The following is a 27,716-nucleotide window of genomic DNA, read 5'->3' on the forward strand; positions in this document are numbered from 1 at the left end:
AAGGCTTTTGATCCGTTCCTAAGGAGCCAGCCCGGGCAGCGCCGGAGCAGAGGGAGCGCCGGGAGGGCCCGGGCCGCCGAGGCCGGCGCAAACTACACAAAGCCAACGTCCCCCCTCAGGAGCCGCTCCCCCGGGGGGCGTCTGCGTCCAGAGGAGACTCGTGAAGGTCTGTGCCCCAGAGAGAGAGAGGCGAGGGGAGCACCGCGGCGGTGCCGGGGAAGCGTCACCAGGCGTACTTGGCGCTGGGCGGGCCGGCGGCGGCTACCCGTGCAGGGAGGCTTGGACGTCCGAGAGCCTGCTGCAGCTGGGCGTGCCCATCCTCTGTGCCCGCTGGTACAGGTCCGAGTCGCCGAAGTAGCGTGCCCGGTACAACAACCCTTCCTCTGCAAAGGGAAAACACAGTCACAGAGTGCCAGGGGCTGGGAGGCACCTCGAGAGATCATCCAGTCCACCCCCTGCCAGAGCAGGTCACCCAGAGCAGGGCACACAGGAACACATCCAGGTGGGTCTTGAATGTCTCCAGAGAGGGAGACTCCACAACCCCCCTGGGCAGCCTGCTCCAGGGCTCTGTCACCCTCACAGGAAAAAGGTTTTGCCTCCTGTTTCCATGGAGCTTCCTCTGCCTCAGCTTCCACCACTGCCCCTTGTGCTGGCACTGGGCATCCCCCAGCAGAGCCTGGCTCCAGCCTCTGGGCACTGCCCCTGCACAGCTTTAGCAACAGCAATGAGGTCACCCTCAGGCTCCTCCTCTCCAAGCTACAGAGCCCTCAGCTCCCTCAGGCTCTCCCCATAAGGAAGATGTTCCACTCCCCTGATCATTTTTGCAGCACTGTGCTGGGCTCTTTCAAGCAGTTCCCTGAGGTCCTTCTTGAACTGGACACAACATTCCAGATGCAGCCTCACCAGGGCAGAGCAGAGAGGGAGAAGAACCTCTCTGGACCTACTGCCCACAGCCCTTCTAATCCACCCAGAATGGCATTTGCCTTCTTGGCCACAAGAGCACATTGCTGGCTCATGGTCAACCTCCCATCCACTAGGACCCCCAGGTCTCTTTCCCCTTCACTGCTCTCCAGCAGTTCAGTCCCCAGCCTGTACTGATACCTGGGGTTGCTCTTTCCCAGAGGAGGCAGTGTCATGGACCTCAGCTGGAAGGAGAGCCACCCGCAGGGCACAGCCCACCACGGGCTCTGCTGGCAATGCCAGGCACCTCAGCTCCTTCCAGATGAAGCACAGGCTGAGGCTGAGGAAATGCCCTGTGCCCTTTAGGACAGGATGGGTGTAACATTTGCTGACAGCTCATCCAGCCCAGGGAAAGCCTGATGGCACCTGCCTCTAGTCCCAGCAGGCACATGAGGCAGCCTACAGAAAGGTTTCCCCAGCAGCACAGGCAAGAAGCAGAGGCGCAGAGCTGAGTGCATTGGCCTCATTTGGCACCAGTCAGGGCTCTGACAGCCCCTGCTGCATACCAGAAGCTCAAATCCTCCCCTGGCCACTGCTCACAGAGCTGTGATCAGCACCTGCTCAAAAGAGGAGGGCAGAGAGGTCAGGTCAGCCCCGGGACTTGGCAAAAGAGTTTGCTGACCTCACCACAGCGCTGCCTGGCTAAGTGGCCAGGTCATCTCTCACGCTGCCTGACGGGGCAGCCCTCCCTCCCTGCATGGCTTCAGCAGCACCACCACAGCCTTCTGAGCAGGGATGGAGGACAGCACAGGCAGGCAGCAGCTCCCAGACACGCTCCTCAGGTCACTAAAGCATTACACAGAGCTGTGGGGGCCTGCAGAGAAATCAGACAGCTGCAACCTTTCCCCCACCTCTCCCTTGGAAATCAGAGATGCCCTAGTGCCGGGGCAGGGGAACCTCCAGGGCACACCTCCTGCCTGACCAGTTCCACAGCAGCCTTCAGAACCAAACCAGACCAAGGGCAAAGGCTCAGGTCACGGGGCGGGGGGAAAGCCCCACCCCAGCGACACAGCAAACGTGCTCACAGCCCCTGCAAGAGGGACTCCAGCAGAACTCAGCCCCCAGGGAGAGACCTTCCTGCAGCCAGGCTGCCCGAGCAGCCGAGCCCCCGGCCCCTGAGCCCGCACGACTCACTCTGCTGCTTCTCCTTCCAGCAGTTGTTTCGCAGGTTTGCGATGTAGTCGTCCTCCACGCTGCGCTCCACGCTCTTCAGGTTGGTGCCGGTGTACTCCTCTGCGAAGCTCTCAGACACGTAGTAGGGGACTTTCAAGTGCTCTGTCACTCTCTTGTGTATGTGACCCACAGACCTGGCCAGGGAGAAGAGGCAGAGCGGTGTAGGGCGAGCTGCGAGGGCAGAGCACAAAGCTCCCAGCTGTCCCGCGTGGTTGCAGGCTGAGGAGGGAGCCTTAGCCCAGTCCCTGACTGCAAAGACTTTGAGTAAAGGAAGTTACCACTGGATAGAAAGGAGAAGAATGGCAAAGCCTATAAAATTAATTGGCTTGCCAATGGGCAGAGGGAGCAGAGGCATAAACAATCCTCTCTCTATTTTCTTCTCCTGATGCTGCTGCTTGCAACTTCTCTCTCCTCCACGGCTTCCCCAGGGCTATCTCTGTTTTCACTACTGTGGGAGGGAACAGGAAGCAGGGAGGGAGTGGGGGAGGAGGTGAATGGGTCCCCTGGATCCCTCCAGAGGGGTCTGAGGAGCTTCAGTGGTGTTTATAAATACATTGTACACGTGTTGTGTATTTTCACAGAAGCACAGAATTGTCAGGGCTGGAAGGGACCTCAAGGCTCAGCCAGCTCCAAGCCCCTGCTGTGGGCAGGGACACCTCACACCACAGCAGGTTGCTCACAGCCACATCCAGCCTGGCCTTCAAAATATCCAGGAATGAAGCTTCTACCACCTCTCCCTGGGCAACCTGTGCCAGGCTCTCACCACCCTCATGGGCAACAACTTCTTCCTCACATCCAATCTTAATCTCCCCACTTCTAGTTTTGCTCCATCCCCCCCAGTGCTATCACTCCCTGACACCCTCAAAAGTCCCTCCCCAGCTTTCCTGTAGCCCCCTTCAGATCCTGGAAGGCCACCAGAAGGTCTCCTGGGAGCCTTCTCCTCTCCAGACTGAACAGCCCCAACTCCCTCAGTCTGTCCTCACAGCAGAGCAGCTCCAGCCCTCTGCTCCTCCTCATGGCCCTTGTCTGGACATGTTCCAGCCCCTCCAGATCCTTCCTGTCCTAGGGGCTCCAGAACTGGACACAGTGCTCCAGGGGGGTCTCACAAGAATGGGATCACATGGGAATGCTCAAGTCCTGCAAAGCTGATTGCATTTCGTGTTTCTAGATGACATTTGCTTGTAAATAGAGCTTCATTTGCTTCCATCCCAAACTGAGCTAGTCCACATCAGTTGGGGGGCAATTTCAACCCACCCCAAGGGCAAACTGTTGAAGATAGACATCACTCCTATGCACCCAGGCAGGAAGGTCTGGGAAGGAGAAGCGCTTCTGGTGGAACAGAAATGCCAGCACAGGCAGAGGAAACCTGCCAGGTCTCTAGCTTAGGAGGGCAGAGCTCTGAACATAGACACAACTCTGAGGCAGACTGCCCAGGGCCCAAACCCACTTACAATGAAGTGTTCATTAAGAGTTTTCAGTGCTAATTAAAGCCCTCTGCAATCTCCTCACTGACAACACCACTGCCTCCTTCCAGCGCTGCGCCCCGAGGACGCTGGCAAAGCTTGCAGGCCAACTGTGGTGGGTTGAAATTCCTCCCCCCCAACATGAGCTTTGCCAGACCAGCTGTATTTACAAGCAAACTTCCACAAAGGGATGCAGTGAAGATGTACAAAATACCCAGGAGGTACAATACTGACAGGGATGTACAGCTAACAAACAGCACAAGAACCACCCCCCCCAGCCAAGGATCAGGGGAAGCTACTAGCTTCTCCCTCTCTGCCTCCCCTTAACCCCCTGGCCAAGGACCAGGGGAAGCTACTAGCTTCTCCCTCTCTGCCTCCCCTTAACCCCCCTGGCCAAGGACCAGGGGAAGCTACTAGCTTCTCCCTCTCTGCCTCCCCTTAACCCCCCTGGCCAAGGACCAGGGGGAGCTACTAGCTTCTCCCTCTCTGCCTCCCCTTAACCCCCCTGGCCAAGGACCAGGGGAAGCTACTAGCTTCTCCCTCTCTGCCTCCCCTTGACCCCCCTGGCCAAGGACCAGGGGAAGCTACTAGCTTCTCCCTCTCTGCCTCCCCTTGACCCCCCTGGCCAAGGACCAGGGGAAGCTACTAGCTTCTCCCTCTTTGCCTCCCCCTTAACCTCCTGGGCCAAAGGGACAAGAGAAAGGAGCAGAGAGATGTTAGACTTAACCAAAGCAATGCAGCCAAGGTCAAGCAGAAGCGGGTCAGTTGTCTCTCCCAGAGCGAAGAAGCGAGAAGAGAGAGCAATTGTTTGGGGACAACCAGTTCCAGTCCCTTATCTCTTCCAATGGGACTGTCTGGGATTATCTCTGTTTTCCTTGTCACACCCAACAGTGATTTATTTACATTTTACTACTTTTCTGTTCAAGACCTGTGAAAAACTTTATCAAGGCACAGCCTAAAACTGCCACAGCCGACGCTCACACGGTGTGGGATGTGGGCAGCCAGGGAAGGGCAGAGCAGGGGCTGGCTCTCAGCCTCCCCAGCTTGGTTGGACCCAATCCCCTCTGCCAAGACCAATCTGCTCTCCCCAGAAGGTCAGCTTCCTCTGCCACACCACCAGCTGCAACCAGCACCGCGGCCGCTGCTGCTGCCACAGGAACAGAAGTCAGCCCCGCGCCGCGCTCCGGCCTCCAGTGACTGAGCTGGGGCTGCTCAGGGAGCTGGGGCTATTCAGTCTGGAGAGAAGGAGGCTCCCAGGAGACCTAATTGTGGCCCTCCAGTATCTGAAGGGCGATACAGGAAAGCTGGGGAGGGACTTTTGAGGGTGTCAGGGAGTGATAGGACTGGGGGGGATGGAGCAGAACTAGAAGTGGGGAGCTTGAGATTGGATTTCAGCAAGTTCATCCCCAGGAGGGTGGTGAGAGCCTGGCACAGGCTGCCCAGGGAGGTGGTGGCAGCCTCCTGCCTGGAGGTGTTTGCAGCCAGGCTGGAGGTGGCTGTGAGCAACCTGCTGTGGTGTGAGGTGTCCCTGCCCATGGCAGGGGGTTGGAGCTGGCTGAGCCTTGAGGTCCCTTCCAGCCCTGGCAGTTCTGATTCCAGGACTTGTGCAGAAAGCACCTTCTGGAAGGAAATCTGTGGTAGGGTTTTAGGCTATGCCTTTAAATTTTTTCACAGATCTTGAACAGCAAGTAGGAGAATGTAAGTAAATTACTTTTGGCTGTAAAAGGGAAAATCAAGATCATGCTACACAATCCCATTGGAGAGAGATCTACCATAAGATTTAGTTCCCAAAACAATTTCTCTCTCTTCTTGCTTCTTTGCTCTGGTTCTGCTTGACCTTGGCTGCATTGTTTTGGCTAAGCCTAATGTCCCCCTGCTCCTTTCTCTTCTCCCTTTTGTAGAGGGGGGTCAGGGGGAGGCAGAGAGGAAGAAGCTTCCCCTGGTGCTGTTTATTGATTGCAAGTCCCTGTCAGTGCTGTGGATTTTGTCCACATCCACTGCCTTCCATCCTAGGTTGCAGTTCTCGCTTGGTTTGCAGCTTTCATTTGCTTCCACCGGAGCTGGCCTGGCAAAGCTAATGTTGGAGGGGTGTGGAATTTTCAACCCACCACAAAAATCTCTTCTTACCCTTCCTCCTGTGGATTTGCATTTCAGACAGAGCTCCCAGAGATAGGGAGCGGGGCGTGTTTGCAAGCTGGAACACAGGGCCCGTGCCCGAGCCCTGCTGGATTCACTGGGAACAGCTCCAGCTGGAGAGGTGCCCAAAGCTTGCCCACAATGAATACCAGCTGGCTGCTGCTGCAGCAGCAAGCCTGACTCTTAAGCCAGGTACAAACATGAGCTTGTCTGGCTCGCCCTTCCCTCTGTTTGCAGGGGGGACAGGAGAGATTCAGAGACTCCTGCACGGCTCAGCAAGGTTCAGCTACTCGGGGACCAGCGGTGGGGAACCAGGTAGGTTGAATGTGACCTAAAGCCTCGCCCAGCATTTATTTCTTGAGACAAAGGCAGTGCCTGCTGGCAGAGACAGCATCTGGAAGGAGCTCAGCTTGCTATTTTACCTGTCAAGGCAGAGCCCTAAGCTCTCCCAAAGCTCATATTCCCCTTCTGTATAAAGGTGAGCCATGAAGGCTCCAAAGCTTGCTCTCCAGGGAGGGGTGTTTAAGCTCACATTGCGCTCCAGCAGCCTGCTGGGCTGCAAAGCACGAAAACAAGGGCAGGACCTGGTGCAAGAAAGCTGCCACTTGAAGTAAGACATGCAATTAAGTCAGGCACATTGGCTGAGGTGTTATGGGAGAGCAGAGTGGCACAGTCATGCCTACAGCCAGACAGGTCTCCCAGCAGAAAGTGAGGTTTCAGAGGAGATTTAACAACGGCAACAGAGCCACAAATGGTTCTTTAGGACTCTGCCTCTCTCAGTGACAGCTTCACTCTGAAGAAATGGCTTTAATATCTCTGTGTGGCACTGAAACCTCACCAGGTTCAGAAGCTTCTTCAGAGCTCCATCTCCCTGCTGAACAGCAGCCAAGCACAGCATTTCCTTTCACATCAGGCAGCCGGAGGGGCCTGGCTGCCTGCGCGCGGGCGAGCAGCACCGCCTGCTGGCATCCTGTGCCTCTGGCTCCAGACCTCATCTCATCTGAGCTGCCTCAGTCACTCAGGGGAGATGACAGAGGGCTGCATCAGCTCATTTACCACTCTCAACCACAGAATCATGGAATTGTCAGGGCTGGAAGGGACCTCAAGGACCACCCAGTTCCAACCCCCTGCCATGGGCAGGGACACCTCACACTGCAGCAGGTTGCTCACAGCCACCTCCAGCCTGGCTGCAAACACCTCCAGGCAGGAGGCTGCCACCACCTCCCTGGGCAGCCTGTGCCAGGCTCTCACCACACTCATGGGGAAGAACTTCTTCCTAGCACCCAATCTGAATCTACCCATTCCTAGTTTTGCTCCAAATGCTGACTTGCAAATCAGTTTGCTTGCAGCTCCCTGAGCATGCAGAGAGAGACACAGCGCAGGGAACCCAGCAGCAGACCAACACCCAGGGCTCTCTGGTGGGTTGAAAATTCCCCCCCAGCAGTAAGTTTGCCAGAGCAGCTCAGTTGGAAGCAAATGGAGGCTGTATTTACAAGCAAAGCTACAATCCACAATGGAATGCAGTGAAGATGTACAAAATACCCAGGAGTTACAATACCGACAGGGATTTACAGCACAAGACCCTGCTGGTCAAAGACCACGGGAAGCAACTAGCTCCTTCCCTGCCTCCCCCTGACCCCCCTGTATGAAAAGGAGAAGAGAAAGGAGCAGAGGGACATTAGACTTAGCCAAAACAATGCCCCCAAGGTCAAGCAGAAGCAGGTTAGTATCTCTCCAGGGCGAAGCAGCGAGATGAGAAGAGGGGAGATTGTTGTGGTACAAGTAGTTTTAGTCCCTTATCTCTCCTCTATGTCTCCTCCACTGAACATCCTCTCACCTCCCAAACTGCCTCTTCACCAGTAGAAAACAAACTGGGAAACACAGACAATGCTTTATTTTGTAGCCCTAATATCAACTGCAGTGTCTCAAGACTCCTTAGTCTCTCAGACCAGCCCTTAACTGTGCCCTCTTCAAAACCCAGTCCATCTTCCCAAGCACTACCAGCACAGCCTCTGTCCCAGGCCCAAAAGCTAAGCTGGGTTTCAGTGCCTGATGTCAAACGCTGTCCCCTGTGAAACTGAGCAGGGCTCACTGGCTGTAACCAAGTCTTTAAACACACACAAGGAACTGCCACGCAAAAAAACACCACACCAAGCTTTTGTCAAGGGTGATGCAAGCAGGCAGAAATCAAGCCTGCTCAGCCACGCTCTGCTGGCACTGCAGAGTGAATAACAACAGAGTCATTCCATCTGCCAGCCAAGGGAGCAGAGCTGCCCATTTCCACAGGGTCTGAGCTCAGACAGTTTCACTTTCACATTATGAGTGTCTGGCCACAGCTGTTTTATGGCAAGCTCAGAGTTCAAAAGCAGGGGATTTCTCTGGGAGTGCCTTTTGCTCTTCCATTCCTTCTTCTCTTCCTCTGCTGCACTGTACTAGCCATGAAAGGAGGCCTTCAAGAAGAAGAAATCAATTCTGTGTATGGGATCTCAGTGCTGGACTACAGTCCCTCAGTATCATTTGGTCTGTCCCTGTGTAGGACAGACACCCAGCTGTGGGTATGGGCTGCAGAAGGTCCCTGTCAAAGAACATCCTCCCTCCAAGCTTCCCCACAGCTTCCATCTCAAGATCTGTTGTGAAGCAGGAGGCTCTCACTGATGGGCAGGGCATCTGGCAGCAAGAGCAAAGTGCAATGAGATAAGGCACAGACAAAGGGAGGAAAAGCAGAGAGCCTAGATCCCTACCCCATCACCCACCCTGCCCCCCAGAACCAGACCCCCATCCCAGTCAGGTAAGTATTAAAGGGTACTAACGGCCTCTGGCTCAGACTGTAGGGTGGGCTGGAGACCATCATCTGGCTGAGAGCAGACACAATGATCAGGATGAGGATAGGCATCAGCTGGACAAACAAGCCAAGGCCACCCTGAGGGAAGAGAAACACACAGTGCAGCATCACCCATAAACTTAGTATCATAGAACCATGGAAGTGTTGAGGCTGGAAGAGACCTTTGAGATCACCAAGTCCAACCACTCAGCTAGAGCTCAGGGTCCCACCACTGCTGCTAAGCCACTGCCACTGAACCAGGTCCCTCAGCACCACACCCACGTGTCCCTTAAATACCTCCAGGGATGGGACTCCACCTGCCTGGGGAGCCTGTTCCAATGCCTGCAAAGCCTTCCTGTGAAGGACTTTTTCCTAATAGCCAACCTTCTACACAGGATCCTGTAGCACTGCCCTCTCTCCTTCCCACAGCCCCACTTCTCCAGCTTTTCAAAGGCATTTGGCTTAGGAGGCATCCCAAAATAACTGAGGGGAGTCTAGTAGCTCACAGATCCCTTCCAGAAAGGGCAGCATGACTCTGAAGGTCCAAAATCACTGCTGGATGTGACAAGAGACTTAGCAGGGGAGTCTCATGAGTGGATATCACAAGTCTGATGCCCATACTTCATTTTTCTAGAGCCATGTGGGGTGGTCCTGCTTAAGCAGAACTGGATTTAGGGAGAACCTCCCTTCCTCAGTGTCAGAGCCAAGTAATTTCCCCTCTGCCTCCCCTCCTGAGCTCCCTCTCCAGTTCCAACAGAGCACACTGTCTCCTTTGAGCTTGAGAAAAACATATTCAGGCAGTTCCTGTTGTCTGTTTGGCTGGGTTTTAAAGCAAGACCATTCCCAGAGAACAGGAACCTTCACTATTTAGCTTAAATAGTAAGTCCCTCTTTCTCCTTTCCCTGCATCTGAGGGGGTTGGAGTGCTGAAGATGGATTTTCTGTGAGGGGAAAACATTAAAAATAGCTCCTATTATAAGCTGCTCTCCTTGGTTAATTGAGCATCACAAATTAGAAACACCCCATCTCCAGTACTGGAATGAAAGGGAGGATGAGTTCAGGCTGGGAGGAGCCAGGGAGTATCCATGTGGTCTGAAGAGCAGATTTACCCTGTGAAGCCTCAGAATTAAATCAGAGAGGAGATGTTTATTCTGTGCTGACAACAGGAAACACCTCACTGGTGTCATCTTATTTCAGGGCAGCACTGTTTCAAGACACACAATGGGACAACAGCTAAGAGATCCCTGGGAGAACAACCACCAGTAAAGGACTCCACGACCTGGGGGAAACGGTGAAGGCAGCAGCTCCTTTCCCATGACTCCAGCTTTCTGTTCAGGGGGGTGGAAACCACCAGGGCTGTTTCACAAGGCAGCCCCACCAGTGTGCTCACAATTCCATGTGTTGGGCAAACCTTTAGACTTTCAGCCCCCCAAGACCTTCACCACTTACATCACCCTGGTGCTCCCGCCTGTCCTGCCTCTGATGGTAGGTGTATCGCATCCTGCCGTTGCTGTAGACGTGAACATTACCTGCAGACAAAAGAGAACTGCTAGGCAGGGCTCAGGGAACATCAGACAGTGCTGGCTGGCCAGGAAGCAACCACAAGAGGTGGCCACCTTCCATGTCAGCCTCCACCATTAAGGAGACAACAGAAAACCACTAAGGTGGTAACAGGAAAAGCAGCAGGGCAGCGAGGGCTCCACCTGGGCTTTGGTGCAGCAAAAACGTAAGGACAATGGAATCCTTAAGGTTGAAAAAGACCTCCAAGATCATCGAGTCCAACCTTCTACCCAACACCTCCACAACCACTAGACCTGTCCCAGAGTGCCACATCTACCTGTGTTTGAACACCACCCCCTCCCTGGGCAGCCTGCTCCAAAGCCTGGCCACCCTTTCGGCGGAGAAATCCTTCCTAATACCCAACCTAAACCTCCCCTGGCAGAGCCTGAGGACATTTCCTCTCCTCCTGTGTTAGTTACATAGGAGAAGATGCCAACACTGGCCTCAACCCAACCTTCCTTCAGGTAGCTGTAGAAAGATCTTCTCTCACTCCTCTTTTTCAGGCTAAACCATCCCAGCTCCCTCAGCCTCTCCTCACCAGACCTGAGTCCCTCAGCGGCTTCGTTGCCTTCTCTGTACCCACTCCAGCACCTCAGTGTCTTATACTGCAGTGCCCCAACTGGACACAGTACTGGAGGTGCAGCCTGACTAGTGCTGAGTACAGGGGCACCACCACTTCCCTTTCCCTGCTGGCTGTAGAGTCTGTAAGGGACTCCATGCTGTGCTCACACTTAGACCAGCACTGCCCTTCCCACTGCTCTCAGCTCAGCCTACTTCCCACAGCCAGAAGTATGCCAGCCAGCTCAGAGCTGGAAGGAGGACAGCACAGCTGCCTGGCAGGGCTGCTTCCAGGCTGGCTGGAGTTTGGATGTCTCAGTGAAATGGTGATTTGACAGAATGGGGCTGCTCCTGAGACCTCTGCATCTGTCCCAGTGCATGGTCAGCAGGCCAGATGGCTGGAGCCCCGGACTCAAGCCACTCCATCCTGTTGTCCTGACAGGGATGGCTGAGCTGCAGGGTGAAGCAAAAATGGGGCTCCAGGGGAGGCTGATAGAAGAATTCACAGCAAACAACTCTATTCATCACCTGAAGCCCACATTTACACAGCTGAAAAAGGAGTATTCCAAAGGTCTCCTGAGCAGGTCTGTCTGAAGGCAAACCTGGGGGTGGGCACAGGGATCATCTGAAAATTCAGGATGGAAGTGAGCTCAGGTGCTCCAAACTCCTGCTCAAAGCAGGGGCAGCTGTGTAGGAAGAATATCTACCACAGGCCTCCTTGTTTCTAACACAATTTACTTGAGATCAAGCCCAATGACAGCAAGGGAAAAAACCCCAAGGTGGTAGCTCTTCCACCTGAAAACAGCTCTTGCATGTTTGAAATGTCAAAACTACAGCTGAAAAGGGAGATGGGCTGAGAGAGTCATCCTGAACTCTCTTGGGTGAGGGAATGAGAAGGGGAAAAAGGAGTCTAGGCTAAAGCAGCAACCTGCTGGTTTTACTGGAGTAGCTCTACCTCCCTGACAGGCAGCATGTGAATGCTGCAGAAGGCCTCAAGATGCCTCTGCCAAGTACAGCTGGTGTGTTGATTCTTATGTGTCAGACAGGAAAGAGCTACCAGAGTAAATCTTCCCAACTGCAACAAAAATGTCTATTTTCCCAAGCTGACAGGGGTCAGATCACCACTGCCAGCCAAATGTGAGAGAGCCAAGACAAGGGAGCCTTCTAAACCTGTATCTTTCCAATCAGAACTGAGCAAGTGAAGGAGCAGCCACTTGGCTCCTTCCTGCCACCCACATTTCAAACAGGAGAAAGATTCCATCTTCAGCCCAAGAGGTTTGAAACATGCTGCAGAAAGGAACATTCTGCTCTTTCCTTTCTTTCTTTAATGGGGCACAGTGGCAAGAAGGAAGTGGGTGATGACCTCAGAGACTGGCTGCTTCAGCTGTGTGACAGAGCAGATAGCGATCAGGAACAAGGCCCAGGCGTGACCACAGCTTGTTCTGATGAGGAGATTCAACTTCTGGACCCACCAGGCAGAAAAGCCTCCTGCACAGTAGGATCTCTTTGACCATTAGCCTTGAAACAAGGCCTGCTTTGTTCTGACATTCATCCCAACCTAACAACAGCTGAAGTTGGCAGCATGCAAACAAGTAACTCAATTTGGGGAGGAGGCTAAGGCTCTGGTGGCAGTACCTGATGGATGCTGAGCTCCCCAGGCACCCCTCTGACCAATTTAGAAAGCCCTAAGTGTTTGGGTTGTGTGTGAAGAAGCAGCCTCATTAAACACAGCAATGCTTGCACTACTGCAAATGTTGCTCTGCCAGAAGGATTTATAGAATCACAGAATCAGTTTGGTTGGAAAAGTCCTTTAAGATCACAGAATCATAGGCCAGGCCAGGAGGGACCTCCAAGGGAACTCCCTGCAGTCAGCAGGGACATCCCCAACCAGACCAGGCTGCCCAGGGCCCTGTCAAGCCTCACCTTGAATATCTCCAGGGATGAGGCCTCAACCACCTTCCTGGGCAACCTGTTCCTGTGTTCCACCACCCTCAGAGTGAAGAACTTCTGCCTGATATCCAATCTAAATCTGCCCTTCCCTAGTTTGAAGCCATTGCCCTTGCCCCTTGCCCTGTCCCTGCAGGCCTTTGCAAACAGTCTCTCTCCATCCTTCCTGTGGCCCCCTTCAGGTACTGGCAGGCTGCTGTTAGGTCTCCCCAGAGCCTACTCTTCCCCAGGCTGAGCACCCCCAGCTCCCTCAGCCTGTGCTTGTAGCAGAGCTGCTCCAACCCCCTGATCACTTTCATAGCCTCCTCTGGACCCTCTCCATCAGGTCCATGTCCTTCCTGTACTGAGGGCTCCAGACCTGCACACAGTACTCCAGGTGAGGTCTCCCCAGAGCAGAGCCAAGTGGCAGAATCCCCTCTGTGGATCTGTGGCAGTGCTGCTTTGGATGCAGCCCAGGATGTGACTGGCCTCCTGGGCTGCAAGCTCACACTTCAGATCACTGAGTCCAACCATTCTCTAACTCTACCAAGGCTAAACCATGGCTCTCTGCCTCTTCTTATGACCTCCAGGGATGGAGATTCAACCATCTCCCTGGGGAGCCTGTTTCAGTGTTTGAGAAACCTTTCAGTGAGGAAGTTTCTTCTAATGTCCAACCTAAACCTCCCTTGGTGCAACTTGAGGCTGCTTCCTCTCATCCTGTCACTTGTTCCTTGGGAGAAGAGACCAAATCCCACCTGGCTCCAACTTCCCTTCAGGAAGCTGAGGAGAGCGAGGTCTCCCCTCCCCCCCAGCCTCCACTTCCCCAGCCCCAGCCCGGGTCCTTGAGGTGGCAGGTGCTTACTAGAAGGAAAACCACCACCAAAAAACATGTTGAAGAGGTCCTCGGGTGAGATGTCCGCCTCGAAGCCGCGGTGGAAGTCCGAGTGGCCGTGGCCATGGCGAGCAGGGTTGAGCTTCTCGTCCCCGAACTGGTCGTACTGCTTCCTCTTCTCCGGGTTGCTCAGCACCGCGTACGCGTTGCCGATGGCTGCAAGATCCACAACGAGGCGGCAATTAGCTTCTGCCTGCTGAGCAGAGCGCGGGTTCCTCCCTGCAGACTGCCAGCACTGCCCTGCTCCTTGCACAGACGAGGCTCTCGGCTCCCCAGCTCTGTCAGCAGGCTGCCTGCTGTGCCTCTCTAGCAAACACGGCCAGGAGGGAGCCACGCTCGGGGAGAAAGGCCTTCGTGAGTTCAAATGAAGAAGTTATGACATGGAATGACTCCAAAGGTCACCCAGTCCACCCCCCCTGCAGTCAGCAGGGGCATCCTGCACTACATCAGGTTGCTCAGAGCCTTGTCCAGCCCCACCTTGAGTATCTCCAGGGATGGGGCCTCAGCTACCTCCCTGGGCAACCTGTTGCAGTGTTCCACCAGCCTCATGGTGCAGAACTTGTTCCTAACACCCAATCTGAATCTGCTCTTCTCTCATTTCAAACCACTGCCCCTTGCCCTGTCACTGCAGGCCTTTGGAAACAGACCCTCTGCAGCCTTCTTGTAGCCCCCTTCAGGTACTGGCAGGCTGCTATTAGGTCTCCCCAGAGCATTCTCTTCTCATACATGGCTGGTATGAATTTGGTCTCCAGAGAAACCCTCTCAGATGAACAAGACTCTGAACTGGGAAGGAAGTACAGGGGTCAGGAGTGCAGCTGCCTGTTTCACCTAATTCCATCTGTTACTCCTTTTGAACAACTCATGCTTAAATCATAGAATTGTTTCAGTTGGAAAAGACTTTTGAAACCCATTGAGTCCAACCAATCCTTCAGCTGCCAGCAAGTGTGTAGGACAGCAGGATTTTAGCAGAGAAGTTTAATGCCAGCGTGGCAGCGAGGGAATTCAACATCATAGCCTGAAACCAGAGCTGCAAAGAATTGAAACACTGAGCCCTGAGAGTAAGACTAGATGACTGAAAGAGACTTTCAAGCCTCCCATAACAGCTGATAAGGAAATGCTGGCTGGAAGTTGTGTCTGTCAGCTGTGGATCTCAGAAGTAAGATGCATAATTACAAGGGCTGTTAAGCAGGGACGGTGGAAATGTACTGGGACTAACCCCCCACCAGTTCCCCAGGCCACCCTCCTCCCAGCCTCAGCACATTTGAAGCCTTCCAGCAGGAAGCCTGCCTGCCACCCTCCTATTTCTGTACTTGCCTCCCTGCACGTTCCAGCTTATCACACCCCTGTGTACCAGCCACCCCCAGAGCCTCCCTGTGAGACTGCAGAGCTCCTCTGCTCCCTGCGGCGCGCAGAGGCAAGGCCGCTGGTGGCAGTGGTGGCCTGGTGTCTGAGGCAGGAGCAGGAGTGACAGGCAAGGGAGATACAGGACCCTTTGAGGAGATGGACTCCAAGAGGCAACACTTGCCCCAGGGTCAGATCAAGGTGCATGGTTTCTTCTTGGACTGGAGATGTGAAGAGTGGGGGATGTGGTCCCACAGGGCCATAGAATGGTTTGGGTTGGAAGGGGCCTCAAGGATCACAGAATCAGCCAGGTTGGAATAGACCTCAGAGATCACCAAGTCCAACCTATCACCTAACACCTCCTGACAACTAAACCATGGCTCCAAGTGCCTCATCCAATCCCCACTTGAACACCTCCAGGGATGGGGACTCCACCACCTCCCTGGGCAGCATATCCCAATGGCTAACAGCTCTCTCTGGGAAGAACTTTCTCCTCACCTCCAGCCTAAACCTTCCCTGGCACAGCTTGAGACTGTGTCCTCTTGTTCTGGTGCTGCTTGCCTGGGAGAAGAGACCAACCCCCTCCTGGCTACAACCTCCCTTCAGGGAGTTGTAGAGAGCAATGAGGTCTCCCCTGAGCCTCCTCTTCTCCAGGCTAAGCAACCCCAGCTCCCTCAGCCTCTCCTCACAGGGCTGTGCTCCAGACCCCTCCCCAGCCTTGTTGCCCTTCTCTGGACACCTTCAAGTCTCTCAATGTCCTTCTTAAAATGATGAGCCCAGAACTGGACACAGGACTCAAGGTGTGGCCTAACCAGTGCTGAGTATAAGGGAAGAATGACCTCCCTGCTCCTGCTGGCCACACTGCTCCTGATACACACCAGGAAATCATGGTGGAAACCTCAGCCCTGGAGGTGTTTGCAGCCAGGCTGGATGTGGCTGTGAGCAACCTGCTGCAGTGTGAGGTGTCCCTGGCCATGGCAGGGGGTTGGAACTGGCTGATCCTTGAGGTCCCTTCCAACCCTGACAGCTCTGTGATTCTATGATGTAATTCCAAGCCCCCTGCCATGGGCAGGGACACCTCACACTAGACCAGACTGTTCAAGGCCTCATCCAGCCTGGCCCTGAACACCTCCAGAGAAGAGCCACCCACAACCTCCCTGGGCAACCTGCTCCAGCATCTCAGCACCCTGGCAGAGGCTGTCAATATGCTCATTCTCCTTCTTGGGTATCATTAGTGCACACAGGGCAAACACTTCTGCAAGCAGGCAAGGAAGCTGGATGGCAAGGAGTGTCCCTCAAGCACGTCAGCTTGCTCTTTCAACCTCTGTGGGTAAGCAATGCAACTGGAGCTGCTCAGGGCTGCCTGAGTGCCTGCTGACAAAGCCCAAGGACACCTCACTCCAAAGGCAGATTTCAGCCCAGAACAAACCAGGTTCAACTCTTTTCCCAGTGTCAGCCAGAGGCAGCGAGGCAAATCTAATTCATTCATAGACTGGTTTAGGTTGGAAGGGCCCTGAAAGATCAGCCAGTTCCAACCCCCCTGCCGTGGGCAGGGTCACCTCCCACCAGCCCAGGCTGCTCCAGGCCTCATCCAACCCGGCCTTGAACACCTCCAGAGAGAGGCCATCTACCTCCTCCCTAGGCAAGCTGTTCCAGTGCCTCATCTGCCACAAGCCAGACTGCAGCCAGCTGTGGCTGTACACTGAGACAAGGTCTCAGGCCAGCCCACACTTTATCAGCTGTCTCAGGGAGGATGAAGGCCAAGACTTTGGCTAACACATCATCACTAAGAGAAAAATTAACTCAAACCCCCCTAGCAGTGCACACTCTCCCCTTCCCCCTCTGGGACCACACAGCTGGACTTCAGTGAGCCCTGCAGAGGAGCTCCCTCAGCTTGGGGGCTGAAGGAGAGGAGATGCAAGGAGGCAAGGCTTGGGGAGAGATAACATGAGAGCAGATAGCTCTGCAGCAGGGGATAAAGGGCACCTTGCTTAACGCACGACTTCTGGCACGTACCCCGTGTCAAAGCCCTGGGCAAACATCATGACTTGAGATTAGAGGTGAGGAAACCTGCCTTTGGTGAGGAGTGAAGGCTGAGCTACTGAGCAGAGGCTTTCTGCAGTGCAGACAGCCGTCTGCAGACGCTTGCCCTCTCATCTGGCCCCCAGGCTAAAGCAGGCTCCCCCCCAGCAGCTGGGGGCAGCTCCTTACTCGCTCACTGCAACACACTTACTGCTTGTGGATTTAAGTCTGAAAGGACTTGAGCAAACCTTAACATCAGACTTTTACTGCTGAATGTCTACTAGGAGCTTACCCAAATACTCTCATCAACAGGCTCACCCCAGGTTAGCCTTGCTCCCTGCTCCAGCAGAAGTTTCCTGCATCTCACAGAATCACAGAGCGCCAGGGGCTGGAAGGGACCTCCAAAGATCATCCAGTCCAAGCCCCTCTGCCAGAGCAGGACCACCTGCTGCTCACTCCCAGGATGGCCAGAACCACACCATCACAGCATTCACATTTCTATCAAACCACTGAAACTAAATACACAGCTTTAAGACCACAAACCCAGCGCTGCACAACCGGCACCCACAGGCTCTGCCTTCAGCCTGACCATAACAACCGAACTGCCACAGCCTGCAAAGCACAACTGCCAGAGGCCCTGCGTGGCAGGGCTTGGAAGGCACCTCTGGAGATCACCCAGTCCCACCCCCCTGCTAAAGCAGGGCCACTCACAGCAGGGTGCCCAGAAGCACAATGCCCAGCTGGGTTTGGAACCTCTCCAGAGGAGGAGATGCCACAGCCTCTCTGGGCAGCCTGCTGCAGGGCTCCAGCACCTTCACAGCAAAGAATTTTCTCCTCCTGTTCAGGTGGAACCTCCTGGGTTCCACTTTGTGCCTGTTGCCCCTTGCCCTGTCACTGGCTACCACTGCAAAGAGTCTGGCCCCATCCTCTTGCCCCCCACCCTTTAGTTACTGATCAGCATTGATCAGATCCCCTCTGGGGTTGCTCTTCCCCAGGGGCTCTCAGCCCTTCCTCCTCAAAGAGATGCTCCAGGCCCCTCAGCATCTTTGTGGCCTTCCACTGGACCTTTTCCAATGTTCTCCTGTCTCTCTTGAACTGGAGAGTCCAGTACTCCAGATGTGGCCTCACTAGGGCAGAGTAGAGGGAAAGAGAACCCCCCAGGACCTGCTGGCCACACTCTAGTTCCAAGCATTATGTTCCAAGCAACAGCATTTTTCTTGCAAAATGACTCCAGTTTTAAGGCATCTTATTCCCCAGGAAGCAACCTGCTGCATTTGTGCAGAGGCCCAGAACTCAAGCTCCTGGGAACCACTTTTGAGTTCTGGATAGGCTCAGTTGTACAGCTGGTGCAGTTCTGCACTAGAAATCATCACCTAAGGTTTCTCTCCACCAATTCCACCAGCAGACTTTTGCAATAGTCAGGTGCTGAGCCCTTGCTTAGCAACCTGAAGGCTGCCTGGCTGCCTGAAATGCTCAGTGAGTGGAAGAGTCTGAGTACCACTTCTGAAGGAGAAGTTTCCTGCCATTGGGCCTGCTCAACAATGTTTCTCTCAAGGGATTCATGAACCCAGTGGCTGCCTCTGGTGCTGGACACCTTACTGGGTCTCTGTTGGATTTGTCAGTAGACAGGAGTGCACCCCAGCACCTGGGTGGCTTCAGGACATGGAGCTTCTCCCTGCTAGGTGAATGCTCCTGAATTCAGAACAAAGAGGATGGTTAACATCCCAAGGGAATTTCCTGCTGAGCAGCGTGGTGGGAGGCTGAACTGACACACAGGAAGGGCTGCTAGGAGAAAGGGAAGGAAGGCAGCTTCTCCTTGTCCAGCTGGCAGAGCTGAACCCTACCTGTGTTTATTACTTCAAGCTTATACTTTGTGCATGACACAACAAGCTCAGGAGAGGTTCAACTTTACACAGAGCTTTACTTCACCCTACATGACTCAATGAGGTTGTTTTTGAGAGTCACTGCCAGGCCAGCTCAGCACCATCACCTGACAGCTGTGGGCAAATCACCAGGCTGCAAGTGTTCCTTACCTTTGAATGCCTCTGTAGCCCCTGGAGCGTGGTTCTTGTCTGGGTGAAACTTCAGCGCGAGTTTCCGGTAAGCCTTTTTCAGGTCCTCATCAGAAGCTTCTCTGTTTACTCCCAGAATTTCATAGTAATCTTTGCATTGCTTTACCCTGCCAGGAGAGGTGACAGGACAGTTCAGTTCCAGCTGTGAGAACCGACCACTCTGTGTTGAGAGAGCCCTGAGACACCCTGCACGTCGCGGCTTGGCTCGGCGCTGCTGGTGAACTCTGCTTTACCTGGCTCCAAGGCCTCTGTGGGTGACCCACTTGTGGTCACAGCCTGGTTCCTGCTGTGCCAGCACTACCAGCACACAAACACCCTGACAGAACCAGTTGAGCCAGTGGAGGCAGAAGGGCCTCTCTACAGAGAATGGTATCACCCACAGAGGAACGTGATGGAGCCTCAGACTCATCAGGCTCACGTTTTGGAGGATCCTGGGGAGGGACTGCAGAGGGCAGGTCAGGATCTGGAGGCCAGCTGGGCTTCCTTCCCCTGCTGTCTCCTCAGATTTAGTTAATTCACAGCCCTAAAACCAGCTTTCCCTCCCCCTGTCTCCTCAGATTTAGTTAATTCACAGCCCTGTAACAACATGAGCTGAATTCTAGAGGAAGAAAGAAGGAGCTGCCCAGGCCTGTGTGCACAGCCCAGCTCATCCTGGGTACACTCACAGCCCAGCAATGGTTTCTCCTCTTCACATGACCTGGATGAGGCAGCAGGCTGGGTTTGTGGAGGGATGGGTGATGTAACAAGGCCCATTAGCCAGAACAGCTCTTGCACAGCTCCAGATGGTGCCCACAACCTTACACAAAGTTTACCAAGTGACTGTGCTGCAGTTTCAGTCCTTCAGTTTCCAGTATTGCGAAAGGGCAGAAAGCAACAACCACCACCTTGAAACAGGGCTTGGGAAACAGGTGGCTGGAGAAACATATCCTGGGGCTTGCCAGCAGGAGCTTCAAAGGATTTCTAACAAAGTAGAGTGTCCTGCAGTAGACTTAGAATCATACCATTGTCAGGGCTGGAAGGGACCTCAAGGCTCAGCCAGCTCCAACCCCCTGCCATGGGCAGGGACACCTCACACCACAGCAGGCTGCTCACAGCCACCTCCAGCCTGGCTGCAAACACCTCCAGGGATGAGTGAGGCTTCCACCACCTCCCTGGGCAACCTGTGCCAGGCTCTCGCCACCCTCATGGGGAACAACTTCTTCCTAACATCCAATCTGAACCTACCCAGTTCCAGTTTTGCTCCTTTCCCCCTAATCCTATCACTACCTGACACCCCAAAGGATCCCTCACCAGCTTTCTTGTAGGCCCCCCTTCTGCTCTGTAGGGCTCTAAGAGAGACCACAAGCAGAATACCCTGAGGAGAGAGGAAGAAGGCTATGCCCTAGTCACTTGCTGCCAGACTACATCTTAGAGCAGGAGGACTGCTGATGGGACCTGAGCAGCACAGGGAATTTTCCACAGCACTGCTGAATAATGCTAACCCAAATGCTAACGTGCAGCCTGTGAGGTGAATGCATCCAGAATGCCTCTTTGGGCCTCAGCCAGGGAGAGGCCTGCATGCCTACAGCACTAGCCCTTGTTGCATGCCTTTGGGGATAAAAATCTCATCCCTTGCAGACCCAACCCTGCTGGAACTATAAATCCTCCCAGGTATGCTTTTAACACCCAGCCAGCTAAAAATCACTCGCTGTGCTTCAAACCTTTATAAGCCTGTAAAAACCAGACCAGTGCCATGTGATAAAGACTGGGGGTTGGAACCCTGGAGGGCTGTGCACACACCTCTTCACTGCATCCACCTGGTCCTGAGTGTAGCCCTTGGGGGCCTCCCCCCCGGCCTCTCCGTTGGCCGACGGGAAGTCTCCGCTCATCTTCTTGAAGGGAGGGTTTGTGGAGTCCTTGGACTGGGACTGGCCATTGGCTGACTGCTCACTCTTGTTGAGGGATTCAAGCAGAACTGGAATCAGGAAAAGATGGAAAGAAGTTAAGAGACTGCTAAGCTCCATCTGCTCCTCCAACTCTCCTGTGAAGAGACCCCAGCCACGGCACCGAGATCCCCCACCCTTTGTCAGACAAACCTTTCCCCCAAGGAACCCACAACTTCCTGCTGCATCTTGCCCAGGTGTAAGGGCTACTGCTCCAGATATTGCCTAACCTCCACAGCCTCCAGCTGCAGCAGGAGAGGTTTAGGTTGGGCATTAAGAGAAGTGTCTTCCCTGAAAGCACTGTCAAGCCCTGGCCCAGGCTGTCCAGGAGAGTGGTGGAGTCACCAGCCCTGGAGGGACTGAAAAGCCATGGAGATGTGGTGGTGGTGCTGCACATAGTTTGGGGTGGACTTGGCTATGCAGGGTTAACAGTGGAACTTTATAACCTTAAAGGCTCCTTCCAGCCAAAATGACTCTATAGTTCCACTAAAGCCCCAGGCCCACCCAGCTGGACAGCCCGGGAACCACAGCAGATCCCCAAAGCGGAGCATCCCTGTCCTCTCCTGTTCCGTGTGTGTCTGCATCCACGTCTCTCCTTAAGAGCAAAGCACTTCCACACTTGCTCTCTAGCACACTCTAAAGCATATTCCTCCTCTTTATCTGCCTCTGAGAGTCCTCTGTGCTGGGTAAATTCTGTGACAAAGCCCTGTCTTCAGGGAGCCTAGAGAAGCACGCCGTGGGCTGCCAGACGCTCCCCGTCTGGGGCCAGGGAGCTGCGGCGCTCGGAGCGGGCAGCACGCAGGACCTGTGCCACCTGAGGCAGAAGGGAGCTGTGTTCTCCTGTGCAGTCTCACCTCCCCATTCCACGCCTGAGGAGGCAGCTGTGAAAACCATTTCCTCCCTCAGTTAAGGAGCATCAATGGCATTAATTCAGTTTTCCTCAAGCAGGGTGTGCATGTCTGCTGGGTGAACTGCTGTGGACTATCACCTCCCCCTCACAAGGCTCAGGTGCTGTCCCTCACCCCAGAGGGGAACAACATTCAGGCTGTGCCTAACTGCACAGGTGGGGGCACTGTGAAACCAACTCAGGCTCCTCCAAGCATCTTTCCATCACCTCTTCCAGGTCAGGCTGGATGGGACTTCGAGCAACCTGGTCTAGTGGTCACAGAATCACAGAATGTTAGGGGTTGGAAGGGACCTGGAAAGCTCATCCAGTCCAACCCCCCTGCCAGAGCAGGTCACCCAGAGCAGGGCACACAGGAACACATCCAGGTGGGTCTTGAATGTCTCCAGAGAGGGAGACTGCACAACCCCCCTGGGCAGCCTGCTCCAGGGCTCTGTCACCCTCACAGGAAAAAGGTTTTGCCTCCTGTTTCCATGGAGCTTCCTCTGCCTCAGCTTCCACCACTGCCCCTTGTGCTGGCACTGGGCATCCCCCAGCAGAGCCTGGCTCCAGCCTCTGGGCACTGCCCCTGCACAGCTTTAGCAACAGCAATGAGGTCACCCTCAGGCTCCTCCTCTCCAAGCTACAGAGCCCTCAGCTCCCTCAGGCTCTCCCCATAAGGAAGATGTTCCACTCCCCTGATCATTTTTGCAGCACTGTGCTGGGCTCTTTCAAGCGGTTCCCTGAGGTCCTTCTTGAACTGGACACAATATTCCAGATGCAGCCTCTGCTCATAGATTCACAGAATGGTTTCTGTTGGAAGGGACCTTAAAGATCACCTAGTTCCACCCTCCCTTCCATGGGCAGGGACACCTTCCACCAGCCCAGGCTGCTCAAGGCCTCATCCAGCCTGGCCTTGCACACCTCCTGGGAGGGGGCATCCACATCCTCCCTGGGCAGCCTGCTCCAGTGTCTCACAACCACTGCTGACTGCAGTGGGGTTGGACTAGCTGATTTTTCAGGTCCCTTCCAGCACCCTGTGACTCAATCATTTCCCTGCCAGCTGGACAGCAACCTCTTTTTAAACCATTTTTGTCTCTTTTTAACCCAGTATCAGACCACTCTCTTCACACCTGGAGTTTCTATCTTGCACACCCAGGTGAGAGACCAGGGAGAGGAAACCCAATTACAACTAGATAACCTTATTGACAGTAACTTGATGAGCTTGCACTCCTTTTCTCCAGAGCCTAGAACCAAGGAGGACACTTCATCTCCCCCTGCAAACTGCACACTACAGACCTTGCACTGGGGGGGGGTGGGGGGTGCTGCATTCTTCATGCAAGCACAAACAAGGCTTGCAGGCCAAGATAGCCTATCTGCCCCACAGAGATTGGAGGGGCAAAAACCCCAAAAGCCTCTTGGTAATCCCACAGCCAACACAGGCAATAGTGATGGGGTGAGGGAGAAAAATGCCAGGGGGCTAATGAGGCCTGGGTGAGGTTTGGAGCCTGGGGGCTTCGTGGATTCTGGCTTTCAGGAAAAGAACAAATCCCTTTCTTCACTCATCTTGGCACCACTGCAGAATCCACAAAATTGTAGCCTTGGCTCTTCCTCCTCCCCAAGCTGGAACACACCCCCAGACACTTTTAAACCTCATCTCATGAGGCTGTCCCTCTCCTCCTACCCCACTCCTGCTGGCGTGGGCTCAGCTCCCTCCAGCTTGCCATGAGGTTTTCGGCAGCCAGGTTCTTCAAACCAGCTACAGAAGTCCACACATGGCCACAGCTGCTCTGTGCTTTGCTCCCCAGCCCTTACCCCAGAGCCAGAGTGATCCTCTGTGCAGTCCCAGCACAGTGCAAATTCACGAGCTACTGAGGCAGAGCCTGCTGAATGAGTTTCCAGCTTTGCCAGCTCAGCTCCCCGGCCAGGCACGTGCTCTGGGTCCCTTTTCCTCCCTTATCAGCCAACAATTGTTCAACTGCTGTTAATGTGTCCAAAGCTCCTGCTTAGAGGCAGCCAGTGGGAGCCTGCCCCCAGCAGCATGCCCAGCTGTGTCTACAGAGGGGCAGATTTTGGCTGAAGCCCCTTGCAAAGCCCTCTGCTGACGCTGTGCCGCCGGCCGGGCGCGAGGCCGCCCCAGGGCCGCGCGGTGGGTGGGTGCCAGAGAGTCCCCACAGCAGCCACACAAAGGCTCCGTGACCAGCGTGCAGCTGTGGGGCCGCCAGCAGCGTTTCCCAAGCGCAGACTCACAGTGCAAGGGTGAGCAGCTGGCAGGACAGCCCGCACGGCGGCTCGGACGCCAGGCTTGCGCCAGCGGCGGGGCTGGCTCTGGCCACCAGCCAGCACTCTGCTCACTGCCGCTCACCTGCCCTGCCGCCCCCAGCCCTCTGCTTTCCTCCCCTGCGCTCCAGTTCTCTCGTAGCACATCTCTCTGGACAAGGACCTGAAGGCCAAGGGGATCCTGGGGTGCATTCAGAGGAGTGTGTCCTGCAGAGCCAGGGAGGTTCTCCTCCCCCTCTGCTCTGCCCTGCTGAGACCTCACCTGGAATACTGCATCCAGCTCTGGGCTCCCCAGTTCAGGAGGGACAGGGATCTGCTGGAGAGAGTCCAGTGGGGGGGCTACAAGGATGCTGAAGGGACTGCAGCACTGCCCTGTGAGGAGAGGCTGAGGGCCCTGGGGCTGTTCAGTCTGGAGAAGAGACTAAGGGGGTGTTTAATAAATGTTGATAAATATCTGAGGGCTGGGGGTCAGGAGGGAGAGCACAGGCTCTGCTCACCTGCACCCTGGGACAGGACAGGGGGCAATGGATAGAAACTACAGCACAGGAGGTTCCACCTCACCAGGAGGAGGAACTTCTTCACTGTGAGGGCCACAGAGCCCTGGAACAGTGCTCCCCAGAGCAATTGTGGAGTCTCCTTCTCTGGAGCCTTTCCAGCCCCATCTGGATGTGTTCCTGTGTGACCTGTGCTGGATTCTACGGTCCTGCTCTGGCAGGGGGGTTGGACTTGATGATCTCTGGAGGTCCCTTCCACCCCTAACATCCTGTGATCCCCCACTCTATGTTCTGGCTGAGCCAGGCCACAGCAAATGCGATGCTTTGCATCACAGACTGGTGCTTGCTGTGGCTTTTCTGGTGCGTGCGCTAGCAGAGCCCCACAGGGAGAGCAACCCCTGCCAAGGGTGGGCTTCTCTCTCGGCTGTGTCACACTTTCTCCTCCAAGAGCCACTTTTCCCACCCAGCACTTCATCAATAGTAGAGACTCTGAACAGGAAGGAAAACCCACACCACACACAGGCTAGTATGTGGTATCTGAGGAAAGGGAAAGAGGCCTCCTACAGCCAGAGAGGATTACAGGAAGCCCTGAGCGCTGCACAGGATGGAGAGGGTTGGACAAGCTGCGAACTACAGCCGAAAAATCAGAACTCAGAGGAAGGTCTGTCAAGGGGGAGGGCAGGGGGGGAAGGAAAAAAAGTCAATCTACAGCTCTTTGCATACATTTCTGCAGGGTGAGAGCACACAGAAAGGTGTTTGGCTGACTGTACCAACCACTTGCCAGCTGCTTTTTTGGTGTGACACAGAATCATTAACGCTGGAAAAGACTTCTGAGATCATCAAGTCCAGCACCTCCACGGCCAGCAGAGCACGTCCCAGAGTGCCACATCTGCTGGGTGGTTTCATTGGTGTGCCATGTCAATCATCTACACCACCAAGATTCCAGGAAAGGAGACCACTCCCCCCAAAGCCATAACACTGGCAGAAGATCTTCCAAGGAGGAAGGAATGTATTTGTGTGTGCTGATAGCACAGAGTCCAACAGGATGGCATTCAACAAGTCCAAGTGCCAGGTGCTGCACTTTGGCCACAGCAACCCCAGGCAGAGCTACAGGCTGGGGGCAGAGTGGCTGAGAGCAGCCAGGCAGAGAGGGACCTGGGGGTGCTGGTCGATGGTAGGTTGAGCATGAGCCTGCAGTGTGCCCAGGCAGCCAAGAAGGCCAATGGCATCCTGGCCTGCATCAGGAACAGTGTGGCCAGCAGGAGCAGGGAAGTCATTCTGCCCCTGGACTCAGCACTGCTTAGGCTGCACCTTGAGTCCTGTGTCCAGTCCTGGGCCCCTCAATTTAAGAAGGACATTGAGAGACTTGAAGGTGTCCAGAGAAGGGCAACAAGGTTGGGGAGAGGCCTTGAGCACAGCCCTGTGAGGAGAGGCTGAGGGAGCTGGGGTTGCTTAGCCTGCAGAAGAGGAGGCTCAGGGGAGACCTCATTGCTCTCTACAACTACCTGAAGGGAGGTTGTAGCCAGGAGGGGGTTGGGCTCTTCCTCCAGGCAAGCAGCAGCAGAACAAGAGGACACAGTCTCAAGCTGTGCCAGGGGAGGTTTAGGCTGGAGGTGAGGAGAAAGTTGTTAGCTGTTGGAATGTGCTGCCCAGGGAGGTGGTGGAGTCCCCATCCCTGGAGGTGTTCAAGAGGGGACTGGATGTGGCACTTGGTGCCATGGTTTAATAGTCATGAGCTGTTGGGTGACAGGTTGGACTGGATGATCTTTGAGGTCTCTTCCAGCCTTGGTGATACTGAGATATGAACTGCAGGAGGTGTGCCGTGGCAATCAGAGGGAGTGCACGACATGAGGAGCCAACGCCTGCCGAGTGGAATGGCCAGGGGAAAGCAGCACAGGCCGGAGCGTGGCAGCTCAAATAGCCTGCCTGCCGTCTGTGTGGAACCGCTGCCGCTAGGCTGAGCTGCTGAGGAGGGGATTGTGCAGGCATGCCCCGGCCCAGGGCGCTTGCACCTCTGTGGGAGGGACCCAGCTGTAGGACAGCCCAAACGCTAGGAGAGGAGGAGAGCAGGGAGGCAGATGGGGAGAGAAGGGAGATGTAAAGGGAGAGAAAGGGAAGGTAAGTGGGACAGGCAGAGAGAGAGATGGGTGCCAAGGGAGGTTGTGGAGTCTCCTTCTCTGGACACTTCCAAGACCTGTATGGACGTTTTCCTGTGTGACCTGCCCTAGGTGATCCTACTCTGGCAGGGGGGTTGGACTCGATCTCCAGAGGTCCCTTCCAGTCCCTAACATTGTGATTCTACGACGGGGGAGACGCAGAGGCAAGAGAGGGGCGAGAGGCAGGAGAGGGGCGAGAGGCAGGAGAGGGGCGAGAGGCAAGAGAGGGGCGAGAGGCAGGAGAGGGGCGAGAGGCAGGAGAGGGGCGAGAGGCAGGAGAGGGGCGAGAGGCAGGAGAGGGGCGAGAGGCAGGAGAGGGGCGAGAGGCAGGAGAGGGGCGAGAGGCAGGAGAGGGGCGAGAGGCAGGAGAGGGGCGAGAGGCAGAGATTAAGCAGCCCACAGAGCACTCGGGCTTGCCAAGCTCCTCTCCGCCCCACTGGGCCTCAAGCCCGCAGCGATGCTCCCGGGGGCAGCCGCTGGCCGCAGGCGGGGCAGGGGCAGGGAAGCAGCTCCGTATGGAGGTACCAGAGCCCTCGCCCCCCGCCGCGCACCCTGCCCCTCTGCCTCCTCACGTCCCCACGCCCGCCCTGCTGAACGCACATGGCCGCACCTCGGGGCGAGCGGACACGGGCCGGCGGCAGGTTGCTCCAACCGGCGGCGGGCAGCCGCCCCGTCCCCGCGGGCGGGCCCCAGAGCGGGGCAGCCCCCGGTGGCGGCGGGGCCGTGCCCCGTCCCCCGCGGACTCGAGTACCCGGCAGGCCCCGCGGCGCGCAGGCCGCAGGCGCGGCGCGGGTCAGAGGTCAGGCGGCGGCGGCAGCGCAGGCCCCGGGGCCCCCCCCCCTCCCCCGGCTCTCCCGCTCCGGGCCCGTTCCTGCCACCCCCCTCGCCCGGTGCTCACCGCGGACCCGTGGCGAGGGGTACAAGCGCTGCGCCTTCTCCAGGAAGCGGCGAGCCTTGTCGGGCTGGTTGGCCTTGGCGGCGGCCAGCGCGATGCCGATGCACCGCTCCGCCTCGTCCCTGTTCGACTCCATGGCGGCGGCGGCGGCGGCGGCCGGGAG

The 27,716-nt window shown here is 55.5% G+C and overlaps 1 protein-coding gene across 1 annotated transcript; it reads right to left on the reverse strand.

Moving 5' to 3' along the window:
- Window positions 1-121: 121 nt before the first annotated feature.
- On the reverse strand, window positions 122-27,716 carry DNAJB12 (DnaJ heat shock protein family (Hsp40) member B12). The gene is made up of 8 exons (XM_054174748.1): window positions 27,557-27,716; window positions 20,703-20,877; window positions 18,885-19,030; window positions 13,459-13,644; window positions 10,002-10,081; window positions 8,543-8,652; window positions 2,095-2,267; window positions 122-383 (listed from the first exon to the last, which is right to left on the reverse strand). The coding sequence occupies exons 1-8, from the start codon at window positions 27,687-27,689 to the stop codon at window positions 262-264; spliced, it is 1,125 nt and encodes a 374-aa protein (XP_054030723.1). The 5' UTR covers window positions 27,690-27,716; the 3' UTR covers window positions 122-261.

Source organism: Dryobates pubescens, chromosome 30 (genome assembly GCF_014839835.1).
Source record: "Dryobates pubescens isolate bDryPub1 chromosome 30, bDryPub1.pri, whole genome shotgun sequence".
NCBI lineage: Eukaryota > Metazoa > Chordata > Aves > Piciformes > Picidae > Dryobates > Dryobates pubescens.